This window comes from Pelobates fuscus, chromosome 3 (genome assembly GCF_036172605.1).
Source record: "Pelobates fuscus isolate aPelFus1 chromosome 3, aPelFus1.pri, whole genome shotgun sequence".
In the NCBI taxonomy this organism is placed as follows: Eukaryota; Metazoa; Chordata; class Amphibia; order Anura; family Pelobatidae; genus Pelobates; species Pelobates fuscus.
Genome location: NC_086319.1, coordinates 92789070 through 92804772, shown reverse-complemented (window position 1 = coordinate 92804772; position 15703 = coordinate 92789070). Strand labels below are relative to the sequence as shown.

At 43.7% G+C, this 15703-nt stretch overlaps 1 protein-coding gene across 2 annotated transcripts in view; it reads right to left on the bottom strand.

Moving 5' to 3' along the window:
* The window catches only part of STK10 (serine/threonine kinase 10), a 114830-nt gene extending 100594 nt beyond the window's left edge, over positions 1-14236 (bottom strand). For both annotated transcript variants that reach the window (XM_063447360.1, XM_063447359.1), the window contains exon 1: positions 13994-14236. In XM_063447360.1, the coding sequence (XP_063303430.1) occupies positions 13994-14149 (156 nt within the window). In that variant the 5' untranslated portion in view covers positions 14150-14236. The remainder of the gene's footprint in view (positions 1-13993) is intronic.
* Positions 14237-15703: the final 1467 nt, after the last annotated feature.

The window sequence follows — 15703 nt, the reverse complement described above, 5'->3', positions numbered from 1 at the left end:
CATGAGCCAGGAGGGGAAGGAAAGTTCATGCCAGGATAAGGTAAACAAAGCCAACTTTCACCCCAAATTAATTACTATTGCCATAGCATAGTGAATACAAAAATATAGATTAGTATTAAAACTACTTGCTGAAGGAAGCAAATAGTGTCCTTAAAGCGGCACGGTCATGCCGAATCTCCCAAATGCCCCTACTCGCTATACCACGAGTAGGGGCATGTCTACTAAACAGTGAGCCGCCTGTGGCAAAAAACCCCAAACCCTACTATCCGGCTCCCACCCCTGCGCGGTGTGTGGGGGCCATAAAGATAATATGGGGGGGAGGGGGGTACCTACTGTGCAGCAGGTGGGGGCCCCAAGTCAAATTCCCCCCCCCCCATCAAAGGTGACTAGGGGTCCCCAAGCCCCTAGTTACCCACCCCCCTCACCCAAATAAAAAGGCCCCTACCTACCCCCCTCACCATAAAAAATAGTGAGGGGGGGGGGAATAAAATTACTACCCTGTAAAGTAAAATTAAACTTACCAGTCAACGTCTTCTTTTTTCTAAAATCGTAATTTTTCAGCCCCAAAAAAGGCCAAATAAAAAACCATCATACCCATCGAACTTAAAATAAAAAACCCGAGCGCAAAAAAAATAATCCTTCTTCACCCATGGAGGGCTCCGCACAGACTGAGCTCTGTAGGGCGGGGGAAGGCTTATAAAGCCTTGCCCCGCAATTAGGCTAAGAACACTATGATTGGTTTGTTTAAGCCAGAGTGCTCTTTGTCATTTTACACAGCGTGGGAAAGTTCTTTGGAATTTTTCCACGCTGTGTAAAGTGACACAGAGCACTGTGATTGGATGGATTTCAAGCCATCCAATCACAGTGCTCTTTGTCATTTTACACAGTGTGGGAAAATTCCAAAGAACTTGCGTTCTAAAACATCATTCAGTTAGAACGCAATTCAGGAGTTTCGGCTAAAATGACAGGAAGCATCGCGAGATCACAGAGGAAAGGTAAGAATTGTGGGAAAATTGCTCTGACCAGCGGAAATGAAGCACACTTTGCTCCTCTGCTGGTCAAAGCTGGTCAAGCGGAGGGAACCTCCATAAGGCAAAGAGTCCCTACTTTGTCTTATGATTTTAAAGAAAACTAAAGAAGACAGGAAGAAAAGAAGAACAGATCCTGAGAGAGGGGGAGAAGAGGAAGAGATTAAGGAAAGGTAAGTTCGGCATGACAGTGTCGCTTTAAGGAATCCTTACAAATGATGCGGGAATACCATGGAGAAAGCCACAGGTTGTATATATTCATGTACATTTACTCCAAGAAGCCAGCCAATGAGAAGAAAAATGTGGTTTCCTGCACATTTCATTTCTGGAGAACCTTTTCAATTGCAACATATGTAGCCAGGATTAATAAGTGCATATTGAAAAAAACTGAGAAACCAATTCATCTTTTGTATAGATCTAGCTAATGCACATAATATATTAGACCAGTCTGATACAGTATTATTAAGTCTTGCACACAGATTAAAGGAACACTATATGGTCAGGAACACAAACATGTATTACTGACCCTATAATGTTTAAAACACCATCTAGACCCCCTAAGCCCCATAAATATAGTAAAATCTTAATTTTATTCAAGTCTACAGCTGCTGGCTCTGCCCCTGATCTGCCTGCTTGGCTGACATCATAAGTGATTCTCTGAGCCAATCACAATGCTTTACCGTAGGATTGGCTGAGGCTGTTGAGGAGGCAGATCAGGGCAATGCTAGCACAAGCCAAACACAGCCCTGGTCAATCATACAAATGCATCTCTATGAGGAAAGTTCAGTACCTCCATGCACAGTGTGCAGCACTGCCCAGTAAGCACCTCTAGGAGTCAACTGAGGAGTGGCTGGTGGAGTTATCACTAGGCTGTAATGTAAACGCTATTTTCTCTGAAAAAAAAAAAAAAAAAAAATGTTTACTGCAAAAAGCCTGAAGGTAATGATTATACTCACCAGAACAAATACAATAAGCTGTATTTGTTCTGGTGACTATAGTGTTCCTTTAATGAGCAAGTTACTTTCTCATCATAGAGAATGCATCTTGCAGGGCACTAAGGACCATGACCCAACACCACTATACTAATAAGCACCTCTTAACATAGCATAAACAATACCAAAGTAGAATATATCATTTCAGAAAAATGGCAGGACAGACGTTGAAGTCTAATTTCAAGCTGCATGCAGTTAGCTCCAGTTGGCAGAAAACATATAAACTAGCAAAAAACACAAACAAAAAACGTATCATCTGAATAATGCTAGAATCTAGGGGGTTTGCCAATAACTGCAGCCTGTGGCCTTTTGACCGGAAAGTCACCCTTTTCACACTGTAAGGCGGGGAGCGAAAGTTCCACTAGCGTACGGAAAATAAATGCAGTGGTTAAATATTACAGAATAGTCTTTTAAAGCACATGTGCAACTGCCTGTGGGGTTTCACACTTTCAATGCTGGTGTTAGCTTTACACTGGTTAACTACAGCACCAGAATGACAAAAATAAAAACGAAGGCAGCCCTCCAGGTGAAAATGACCCATTATGTTCTGTATGCATGATACAATATAAACCGTGAATGGTCTATTAAATGGGATAATGCAAGTTTGCTGCACTGAAAATAAGGATTTCTAGTTATTGGGACACCCATACGTCCAAGGTTTACTTTTTTTTTTTTTTTTTTTTTTTTAAATGAAAAACACAAAACAACAAATATAACAAAATGAGTGGGAACAATGGTTGTAACCATTTGCAGATTAGAGATGAAGCCCTTATTTCTCATGGAACAGAGAACCCAAAAGTCTGTTCTGTGATTTCTTTGAGTTGGTTCAGGCCATGAAAAAAAAAAAAAAAGCCATGAAGTCTGGGTGCAATGCTGTGCACAAGGAAAAAAACAAAAAATAAAAAAACATTTAATTTTTTTTTATTTTTTTTAATAACATTGGTTTGTTAAACAGCTGCAGTGGCATTGTACTCACAGTAGTAAATAGAGATTTATATTTGATGCCTCTCCGCCTCTCCCCCCACCCCCCCCGTTTTTTCTTTAATCATAGGGTGTAAGTGGGGGAAGGTTTGGAGATGAATATTACAAAACTCTCCTATAGAGAGTGAAAAGTCTCCAAGCAGGATCTGGCATATTATCACATGAGTTTTAATCAGATACAGACCTTGTGACAATAACAGTTTCACAACTCTGATATATTCTATCTACAGTTTAATGACAGACCTTCCCAGAATAAAACCCTGATCGTACTCTTGAACTGGGTATCCAGTTTACTTCACTAAAACATGAAGCAGATTAATGCAGGTTACCATCTACTAAACATAAATAGAAAAGTCATAATAAAAGGCACATGGGTCTTTTAAATTACGCTAGAACATGTCTGATAAGAGACTTTACTTTCTTAAGTCCACTGTATTTTGCAAACCACACTAACCCACCCTAGAAAATGTGCCCTTAGCTCACTGCTGATAAGAACAATTTCAGATGGGCGTTGTCTACAAAACACAACACAATCATTTCCATAGATACTAATAAAGCCTAACGGTGAGTTAAGCAATTTATGAATCAACTTAGAACTGTAGATTATGCTAAAGTAGTGTACCTACAATCTTAATTTTAGTAATGACAGGAGGCGAATATTTGCATAACTTTACTGAAAATCTCCAGCAGCACAGATCATAAACAACCAATCAGAAAAAAGGAGGAAGTTCCACAAAAGGCCCTGTAAGACCACGCCCTTCCCTCTTTCTTTGTAGCGACAATAAAAACAGGTAACAAATACATAAAACCATGACAAAACAAAAATAACGTATGGTAAAGTTCCAAATAATCAATGCTGAATTCCATAGATCCAGACGGGGAAATAGTCAAAGAAGGGTGAAACTGCATCCTTGACTCTAGAAGTGAACCAATTACACTGAAAGAAAAAGAAAAAAGTGAAAGGCATCTGAAATCGAAGGCCCTAAAGTCCACAACGCGCAATAATAGGATACATTTTTTCTAAGAGAGAGACCTGGGTTATCCAGCCAAACTCCAAGTAAAACGCAGCACAACTTCTACATCCCAGATACGAGAATATGTAGGAGTTGAAAGCCTGGATAGCTTAGCTCCCCACAACAAGCGACATACCAGAGGGTCGTGGCCCACTGGGACTCCTTGTATGGGAACGTGTGCCGCAGAAATGGCTGAGCGTACCACATTGAGTGAGCAGTATGATCGCCCTTGGGGGGGAAAAAAAGCTGTGATAATTAGTTCAAGACGAGTGAGATAGGTGCAGTAATGGGACAGAATCCCTATCCAGACACCAGCAACTCCAAAAGGACCATGCCGAGGTGTAGCATTTCCTGGTGCCGGGGCCCATGAGTCCCATAAAAGGTCCTTAGTCACTTGTGATAGGTCCAGGAGCGATGAGGACCCCGGAAACCGTCCAAGCCATTAGGTCTAGTTTCTGATCCATGATGAGAGGTTGAGGTTCTCCCCTCGATTCCCATCAAAAGCAGAGGGAAGGATGGCCAAAGAAGTGGGTGATCTTGTGACATCTCCAATAGATCCGAGAACCATGCTTGTCTCTGCCAGAGAGGTGCTATGAGGAGGAGTGAAGCCCTGTGGATGTGTGTGTGGCAGAGTACAATCGCGAGCATGGAGAATGGAGGGAAAGCATGGTTCCGCCTAGGCAATTGATATATTGCACCGCAGAAACCTTGTTCATGCGGAGTAGGATGTAGAAGTTTGACATATCTTTGGCCAGACTGAGAATTGCAAAGGATTCAAGAAAGTGGACAACAAATTTAGTTTGCAATCGTAGCCTGGTTGTGGATTCACAGAAGATTAGCAAAATCACCCAGGTACATTAGACAAAGCATGCCTGCGGATCAAATGTGAGCCATCACCGGTTTCAGTAGCTTTGTGAAACACCACGGAGCCGAACTGAAATGGAAAGGCAGACGTGAACTGGCATGTTCATCCTCTCCACAGGAAACTGAGAAAGTGTTGTCATTCCCAAGCGACCGGCAATAGTCCTTCAGATCCAGTCAGGTGAACCAGTCGTTTTCGAGGAGGAGGTCCTAAAGGAGATATATCCTTTCCATTTTTAAATGTCTGAAAACTATGTATTTGTTGATGTTCTGGGGTTTTATAACCAGTCGGTAGTCTCCTGATTTCTTCTTGAATATAAAAAAAAAAATTTGCTGAAGAAACCATCCCTGTCCGGTGCGTATTGCACCGAAGAAAAGAGACAGGTTGCCAGCAGTACAGTTGAAGACCGATAGGCCAAAAATAGGACTCACCTGTAGCGAAAACATCCACGACCTGTTTCTAGTTCCTCTGGCTCTGTCTGAGCCCCTGTAGTATGAGGACCTCTGTGTAGTGGTCGGGTAGAAGTTGGATGAAGGAGAATATGAGAAGCGGCTGGTGGCTCGGCTCCGTTGCCGACCAGCCCTCGCAAAAATCGCAGAAAACTTGTTTGAGCGATTATTGCGCCTTACTTACAAAAAGGTCATAAACAGGTTAACGTGCTTTTTCAATTCGGCAATGAAAGGTTCCCTGAAGAGAAGACCTTTCGCAAGGGGCCTGAAGTCTTGATCCTAAATCCAGCAGAAGCTGTGCGGCATTGGCATTGCCTAGAAGGCAGATTGAACGTTGGGCCCATTCTCGGAAAGCGTTTTGGTCAACCTGTGTACCCTGGGTGAGAGCTAGGTCAGCAAAATAAAGTGTATTTGCTATAAGGTCAAGGAGATCCAGCAATTTGTCTTGCATGGCTTTAGGACCCTTTCCGTGGGTACCGGCCTGACCGACACCTAAAGACCGCTACAGTAGTGTCGAACTCCAGTGTCATGGCCACTTTGTCAGGCAATAGTGGTCTTGGGCATTCGGCTTTGAGGCGTGCCCGAACCTCTTTCTCCATGGGTTTTATGGAGCAAGTATTATATGAACTGAGCCATATGATCTGGGAGGCTCCATTCCGGTTACCTCGGATGTTGGATAGTGCGAGGGTCGAATAGTGGGATCCCTTGCACATCTAGGAAGCATCAGTCTTCAGGCACAGTTGTCACCAGGCGGCTCAGTATGCCCTTGAGGTGACCTTCCTTCAATACGGCTTCTGACATACTTAGAAGACGTCGTGATACGATCAGTATGCCGTGCACATAACAAGCATTGATAGTCCTGTACCATATGGGGACTGATCCCAGTAAGATTCGCATCAGCAGGACCTGTATGTGTTTAACTGGGGGCTCACCCCAGGTGGTGTGCCATGAAAACCCAGAGGACACCCACATCAGTAATTCTACACTTGGTACAGTATATAATATATCCCCGTTAAAGGGTAGTAGTGATTGCCTTCAGACCGTATATAATACACTCAGTCCAGAAATTCCACATATATCGTATGTCCAATACGGTTTTGGTAGTCTTGTATCAATTGAAGAAATGACAGGCAGTATAAACAATCCAGCAATGTGAAGCAAGTACCTTTAGCTGATATTCAGTACTTGAATGGGGACAGTTAGTGGTAATCCTAGTCATGAGGTCTCCTAAAGACCAGATCAAGTGAATCCCGATCTGGAATGAAGATCTGAGGCAATCAGTAGGAGAAGTGACAGAGGAACAAATCCACGATGTGCCAGACTCATGGTATAACTGGGGCTCAACCAGAACCCTGGTAGCATAGGTCCTCGGTGTATTAGGTGCCAGTGAAAGAGGGCTCACCCTCCAGTGGTACAAAACAGGGTTTCCCTTGAGTGCTATGGGAGACATAATAGTCTTATGAAATTGGGGTTCACCCAATAAGACCCCTCTGTGGGGTTTGGTACCTGAGAGGGGCTCACTCTCTAAACAGATGCTCGGAGGCGTGTCAAACAGACCTGAGGGGAGTGGAGGATGGAAAGAAAAAACGAATAAAGCCCAAAAATCGGTAGGACAGAAGTGGGGAGACAGATAGGCAGTGAATCAATCTAAATAAATCTACGTAACCAAAATAAAGTTAAAATTACACAGTGAAATCAATAAGGCACAGGGAGAACAAATACTCTGACCTGTGCACTTGGCTGGAGCAGCAAAGAAAGAGGAAGGATGTGGTCTTACAGGGCCTTTTGTTTAACATCCGCCTTTTTTCTGATTGGTTGTTTATGACCTGTGCTGCTGGAGATTTTCAGTTAAGAGAGCTATGCAAATATGAAGCCTCCTGTCATGTGGTAAAATTCAGAACTTATATCATAACCATGTCCAAATATTCACAGTTTTTCCAACTGAACTCTGAACCAACTTTCTTCTTCCATAGAGTTTTTAACACTGTCAGGAATAAACGTTTGTAGTCATGACACTATAGTATTCCTTTAACACATTTAAATGGGAATTGCTGTAACAAAAGTGTTTCTCGTGAGGTCTGGTTCTCAAATCTTGACCACTGCTCAGGAATTTGAATTTCAAACCATCTCCTCGCAAAAATACTGTTTAAGATGTCTGCTAAAGGAGGCATGAGAGGGAATAGACATGTCAGTGCATGTCCACACAAGGAAGGGTGAATACAGGTCCCACTGAACCCTTAAGGGAATTCATTTCTTTTGAATGGCATGAGTGAGAGATACATGGGTGACATCTATTGTAACATCAAACACTAAAAGTTTAAAACTAAAAAGGACCACTGCATCCAGACCACTTTAATGAACGTACTTTGCATGTCCCTTTAAAAGCTATTCTAAATGAAAACAAAGTGACTAGCTATTGAATTAATGAGTATTGATCGTCTAACAAGGTTTGATAGTCGGATCATTTTCTGTTCAGTTTATGTTCTATCAAAAACAAAATAAAATCGAGTAACAAAAATTCTATATAAACCATAAAAGGAAGTGCAAAGTAAACAAGGAGAACACAATGTGGCTTTCCAAGAAGCAAAGATCCTTGTTTCAACATCAATGTATGCTGGGTGTGACTGGATAAACTGCTTTTATCTCGTAATGACTAAAGTGCCTAAAATTAGAATAAGACTCTGAAACATCACTTGTTAAAGGGAACATGGTTTATAAATCCTTGATCTTTCTGGCTTCATGTCACTCTACTGCCATCACCACAAAGGAACACACCCCACCCTGACACCAGTTATGGGGACATTCCTGGAAAAAGTCTATGAGCGAAAAAGAAACAAAAAAAACAAAAAAACTTGCTAAACCACATAATGAACCTGTTCCTTCTTTCTTCTGAAAATGAATGGAATACTCCGACGTTAGAAACCTATACATTTTTTAAGAATGCCGGAGAGTTACTTAAATAGTTTAGATTAGTGCCCAACACCACCCTCAGAAACATTATTACTTAATCCAAACCCAACGGTAGCAGGCTCCCTCATTGAAGTTCCACTCCCCCTTTGAAGTATTGATCTCCCAGTCAATCCAATGCTTGTCAGAGAGAAGCACAGAGAGGTAGGACTTATGCTCAGCATTGAAACCATTCTGATTCTCAGCCAGACCAAAGTGACATTATAGAAACATAGGATTTCTCTCTTCACTTTTATAAAATATGACAAACCACAAGCTGAAGAGCTGAAGAGAACTGGAGTATACCTTTAAAGAGACAACCTGCCCTGTTGGTTATGTTGCCAGAAGGTCCGTAACGCACTCCAACTGCTAAAAAAACAGAACTATTTTCAAATGGACTTATGCTTACATAGGCCATCCAGCCAAACTCTCTTAACAGATAATGCTAAAGTGGAAGTTTCTCTTTCACGTTAGTAATTTCATATGGAAAGGATTTAGCGAACAGAAAAGAAAGTTGCTCAAAATAATAATAACTCATACCGAGTTCGTTGGAATGTCACTTAAATTCCAATCCAGTCAAAAGATATACTGAGACAAAATAAGGGCTACTTTTGTGCAGTATATTTCCTTCACCTGACACTTCTAGACATTGGGCGGAGCTACCACCATCTAGAAGCATCAATCTCCCAGCCGTCACCAGAGATATTAGCTGTGTCTATGCAGCACCACGTGGCCTTGCTGGATCCTCCTTTCACCTCAATTCTGTACTGTCCCACATGTGACAGAGTAAACGCGACATTGGCTCCTGGCGCTTCAGAAGAGGACCAGACTTTAACATTAAAAAAAAAAAAAAACGTAAAAATTACATTTGTTGAGTCAAACATTTTCAATTTACTTTCGCATGACATGTTGCATTCAGTACATTTTGAACCCGATTTGTTTTAAACACAAGTTTCTGTTTAGGACATGGAAGGATTGTAGTAAGACTTTCTAATTCTTTCAGCCGTCGATTATTGATGAGGTCATAGGCATCTCCACATACTATAGATGCCTATGAAAATATACTGCATATGTTCAGGAAGATATTACTAGGGCCAGCTGTCTCAGGCCTGTTTTGTATTGTTGTGCATGTGAATCTAGTGATTTTGCGTTTATGGGTCATTTTTTTTTTTGTATTTTTGCTAAATAAAAATACAAAGAGGTGACAGCTTTCTTTTAAATGTAAAACCCAGTTATATATGGGTCTCAAGTGCCAGTGCGTTTCTGATCTGTTTGCTGAACGGTGTTGTATACTACTTGGGGTATTTTAGAAATTCGTATATCAGAGGCTTGGTGGAATATGTATGAAATATCAAAAGTGATGTGGTACTGCACACAGGGAAGTAAAACTCACTAGTATTTTTTCCTCTACCCAGAGTAAACCATGAAACTTTCACACAATATATGCTTTGGCCATATGTGAAGAAAAAAAAAAATTGAGATATCCAGATAGTGAATTTGTCTATTTTAGGCAATCCTGCAAATATATAAAACTTTGCTTAACCCCTTAAGGACACATGACATGTGTGACATGTCATGATTCCCTTTTATTCCAGAAGTTTGGTCCTTAAGGGGTTAAAGCTGCACTGTCATCTATCGCAGGGTCAAAATGAAGCACCATTAAGATAAAGTGGTCGGGGTGCTTAAAGTGGTGGCCCTTTAAATTCCAGGATGCAACAGACAAAAAGTGGACACATCACAGACATATAGTTTGTTATTTTTCAATGAGTCTGCTTAAAGGGAATCTCCAGTGCCAGGAAAACAATACGTTTTCCTGGCACTGGAGGGTCCCTCTCCCTCCCACCCCCCAATCCCCAGTTACTGAAGGGGTGAAAACCCCTTCAGTCACTTACCTGAGGCAGCGGCGGTGTCCCTCTCCGCTGTCTCCTCCTCCGCGCCGCTCCTCCTCTTCATTGCGTCGGCCAGTGGTCGAGACTGATCCCGCCCACCGGCCGAGAAGACCTTATGCGCATACGCGGCAATGCCACGCATGCGCATTACGTCTCCCCATAGGAAAGCATTGAAAAATAATTTCAATGCTTTCCTATGGGGAAATGAGCGACGCTCGAGGTCCTCACACAGCGTGAAGACGTCCAGCGACGCTCTAGCACAGAAAACCTGTGCTATGAAGGAGGAAGTAACCTCTAGTAGACAGCCACTAGAGGTGGAGTTAACCCTGCAAGGTAATTATTGCAGTTTCTACAAAACTGCAATAATTACACTTGCAGGGTTAAGAGTAGTTAAGAGGGAGTTGGCACCCAGACCACCCCAATGGGCAGAACGGGTCTGGGTGCCTGGAGTGTCCCTTTAACAATATGAGCTGCATTGTTAGGCTCCAGAATTCAGCTGTTTTGTCGCATCTGTGCAATATGATTCAGTATTTCAGAATCAAGACCGACATTCTTAAATAGTGTGAACAATGTTTAGATTTTAAAGTCCAAATGTCTGTGGACAGATCTGGATGAATTTTGTAAATTTAGATCTGGGGTATTTAAAATTTAGTGAATAGACCTCCAATGAGGTCTATTGATCTAGTGAAAGATTGTAAATTAAAGTCCATTTACATAGCTGTTACGTTCTCAAATAAGGCAATTTCCGTCCTCTAGTCTACAAAAATATGCAAGCCTCTGATAAAAGCATAATTTATAAATACAGCTTTAGTGGACTTTTAGCATTATATATATATATATATATATATATATATATATATATATATATATATATATATATATATATATATATATATATATATATATATATATATATATATATATATATATATATATATATATATATATATATATATATATATATATATGTGTGTATTCGTGTGAGCTGGAAATGAGAGAGTGAAATATTTGGTAGACACAACTAAATAATAAATGTTAACTGGGAGAAAGTTTCAGTAGAACACATACTGTACAGTGCTGTACTCTCACATGCACAGGAATACAACACTGAGGTCTGTGGAGGGGCCCACAAATCAACAGCAACCTCAATAGACAAAGCCCCTTTCCCTACATCCTTCACTAGTGACAGCTGGGAAAAACGACGAAACACGACGGTTTCCATACTTGGCCTTCGAATATCTTTTCACTGTGTTAGAATTTCTGTGAAATTTCGGGAAATTCCAAAGCAATCAATTTGAGTATTTTATAAAAAGATGTTATCTTTATGAAATACTCATTCTGGATTAGGAGGGGGTGGTACAGCTGCTTTAACCCCTTAAGAACACATGACGTGTGTGACATGTCATGATTCCCTTTTATTCCAGAAGTTTGGTCCTTAAGGGGTTAAGCAAGTCTCGCTGAGACTAGCATACATCTTAATATATTCACTTTTTCGTACCAATTACAGAAGAATAAAGTTAAGAGTTAAAATTAAAAAAACTAAAAGTAAAGGTTTGACAATTTGTTATGATCTCATGTAACAGCAAGAATCAGTGGCTCCTGTCACTTAAACCAATGAATAACACAAGATTGTGAGCTGCACTGGGTTTCTTTATTGTGACATACAGAAGTAGGAAGAGTTTGTCATACCTAATTATTACTCACAGCAGGAGAATACAATCAGAACAGGTGGAACGGTCATAAATACCTCAAATATTGACAGTGCACAAGGAAATCGGCTGTGTAAAAGAATAGGTTACACCATTTTATCTATCCAATTCACATCAAGAGGGAAAACGTGAACAGTACGCAGCAAAATATGCCTGCAATTCTCTATGTTAACAGGTGTAATTTAAAACTAACTGTATAACTTTAAAGTCATGTTCTTCTCCGAATATCTCAGCTAATAAACTCAAAATTAAGGTGAAGGGAGCTTCAGTTTATTAAAAGTTAGTGATTAGGCCTGTACCTTAAAACTTCACAGGACAATAGTATGGTCAAGCTGTGTGTCCAAAAGAGACAGTTCACCGAATTATTGAGACAACAAAAATAAACAACATGTTTTACAGACTGTACACATAAATCACTTAATACACACACACACACACAGACAGACACACAGACAGAGGTCCCAAACTTGTGGGCCATGATCCCTATTCTGAAAGGCACAAGCATTTTATTTGTGCTGGTATCAAGTTGTGTACCATGAAATGCATGGTAAATTGATGAAAATAAAGAGTTTACATTAAAAGGTATTTTATCTGTGTGGACAAATAAGAGAGGCAGTTCGCTGGATGTGTTTAAAAGTGGTAAAGAGTTCTGAACAAATATCACAAATTTCAACTTTGCCAATGAAAGCAATGCCACCTTAGACGCTGTGACCTACCCTCAAACACAGCCTCCACAGGCACTTACACACAGCCTCCATTGACCCACCTCACATACAGCCTCCACACACCATCACCACATACAGCCTCCACACACCATCACCACATACAGCCTCCACAGGCACTGAAACCTCCTTTAAAACACACAGCCTCCACCGGCACTGACATCCCCTCTCTCAGCCTCCACCATCGCTAACCCACAACCAGCACTATCCCCCTCACAGCCTCCACCTGTCAGCCCCCCCCTCTCACAGCCTCCACCTGTCAGCCCCCCCCTCTCACAGCCTCCACCTGTCAGCCCCCCCCTCTCACAGCCTCCACCTGTCAGCCCCCCCCTCTCACAGCCTCCACCTGTCAGCCCCCCCCTCTCACAGCCTCCACCTGTCAGCCCCCCCTCTCACAGCCTCCACCTGTCAGCCCCCCCCCTCACAGCCTCCACCTGTCAGCCCCCCCCTCACAGCCTCCACCTGTCAGCCCCCCCCTCACAGCCTCCACCTGTCAGCCCCCCCCTCACAGCCTCCACCTGTCAGCCCCCCCCCTCACAGCCTCCACCTGTCAGCCCCCCCCCTCTCACAGCCTCCACCTGTCAGCCCCCCCTCTCACAGCCTCCACCTGTCAGCCCCCCCTCTCACAGCCTCCACCTGTCAGCCCCCCCTCTCACAGCCTCCACCTGTCAGCCCCCCCTCTCACAGCCTCCACCTGTCAGCCCCCCCTCTCACAGCCTCCACCTGTCGGCCCCCCCTCTCACAGCCACCACCTGTCGGCCCCCCCCTCTCACAGCCTCCACCTGTCGGCCCCCCCCTCTCACAGCCTCCACCTGTCAGCCCCCCCCCTCTCACAGCCTCCACCTGTCAGCCCCCCCCCCTCTCACAGCCTCCACCTGTCAGCCCCCCCCCTCTCACAGCCTCCACCTGTCAGCCCCCCCCTCTCACAGCCTCCACCTGTCAGCCCCCCCCCTCTCACAGCCTCCACCTGTCAGCCCCCCCCCCTCTCACAGCCTCCACCTGTCAGCCCCCCCCCTCTCACAGCCTCCACCTGTCAGCCCCCCCTCTCACAGCCTCCACCTGTCAGCCCCCCCTCTCACAGCCTCCACCTGTCAGCCCCCCCCTCTCATAGCCTCCACCTGTCAGCCCCCCCCTCTCACAGCCTCCACCTGTCAGCCCCCCACTCTCACAGCCTCCACCTGTCAGCCCCCCACTCTCACAGCCTCCACCTGTCAGCCCCCCACTCTCACAGCCTCCACCTGTCAGCCCCCCACTCTCACAGCCTCCACCTGTCAGCCCCCCACTCTCACAGCCTCCACCTGTCAGCCCCACTCTCACAGCCTCCACCAGTAACGCGCCAACACATTCCGTAGCGCTGTACAGCAGGTGTCCTCCCCTGTACCCCGATACAGCCCGCTCTCACCTTGTACACTTTCCCGAAGGCTCCGTCCCCGAGCTCCCCGACGATCTCCCACACCAGGTTGGGGTCCAGGTCCCTGCGGACATGCTCGTACTCCCGCAGCTTCCTCTTCTCAAAGGTAGACAACCGCAGAATGCGGCGGAAATTGGCGAACGCCATGTCCAGCCCGCGATCCTGGCTAGCGAGCGGCGGGCATGTGAGAAGCTCCACGGAGAGGAGAGCTGACACGGCGGACAGGAGGACCCGCTCTGGGAGCGACTGAGACACTCAGAGCAAGGCGGAACCAAGCCATTCCATGACCCCGCCCCTAACCACGCCCATGGGGCGGGCCAAACGGCGGCAGCATGCAGGAGAGGGAGGACAGGCTAGGCTGGTGGGGCGTGGCTTAGAGCAAGTGGGCGTGTCCTTTATGTGCTCTGTATATAAATAGAGGCAGCAGGCAGGCTGATCTGGGTCATTTTGGGGGTAATTGAAAGTGTTAGCGTGCCATCCAGAGTTAGTGGGAAAATATTCCTTTTTTTTATTATTTTTATTTTACCTGGAAATGGAATGTAAATTTTTTTTATTTAAGGTTCTCTGTAGCATTGTATTATAATGTTCTGTGTTTTACAAATTTTAGCAGCGTACTATCAGCTTGTTACAGTCAGCATTATATATTGATATATTTTACCATGATATGGCATTCCTTGTGTCCATGCTTACAGCCATAATCATTGCCGGATGCATGGACCAAACGGGTACATGTGCGCAGTAATGACACCAAACAGAGCTGACTTTAGTAGGGTTATTTACTAAAGTGAGAATTCAAAGTGCATTTTACATTTAAACAAACACCATAACTTAATCTAAAGGAAGTTGTAATTGTGCCAGGAGGCCCCCAGCGCACACTTACCCCGAGGGGTTAAACCGTTCTCGAACAGTTTAACGCCTTAGTTGCCTTCAGTTCGGGCAGTGGTGGCTATGGGCCGAGGCAGGAATGGGAGATCTCAATCACCGGCCCACATGTAGTATATTGCGGCTGGCGGGCGATAGAGGGAAGGAGGAAGCCGGAGGAGCTCTAACCTGCAGCTCCGCCGGGTTCCTCTCGCGAGTTTCGGAGATCCGCCCTGTGTCTAAAAGTGTCAACCATAGGAAAAATACTGAAACAAAGTAGTCCCTGCTTTGTGTCAGTATGACAGTATTTCATACTGTGCATCTGTGCATCTAACTATACTTTGACATTGTTACTCCACAGTGATACCAATAAATTCTCACAACTGTATATTGTACCTAATTATATTGTAAAGTCTGATTATAAAAGACCAAAAGTCTGATTTATATATGCTTATTCGCTTTATGTCCTGATTATCGTTTCTTACAAAATATGTATCTGTGCTTTTACCTATTAATGGTCTTTGCCGAATCCCTTCATCCCAGCTCTCCCTGCCTATTCCCTACCTCTCCCACTCTTCCTGGTATTCTGAAAGAGGCTTCTGTCCCTAAAAGTTGCTGGATCTCCACAGCTTGCGGCCCCTTTCAAACGTTTGCTCTCACAAAGCAGAATTTACAGAATACATTACTAAAGCATGAACTCTTTCACACATTATTATGAACATTATTGTCGGATATTTATCCAACAACCAGCTTGTACTAGTAGGGTGAAACAATATTTGACCTTCTCCCATTCTTAGTGGATAAACTAAAAATATTGGGGGTTATAAATAAAGCATTTGA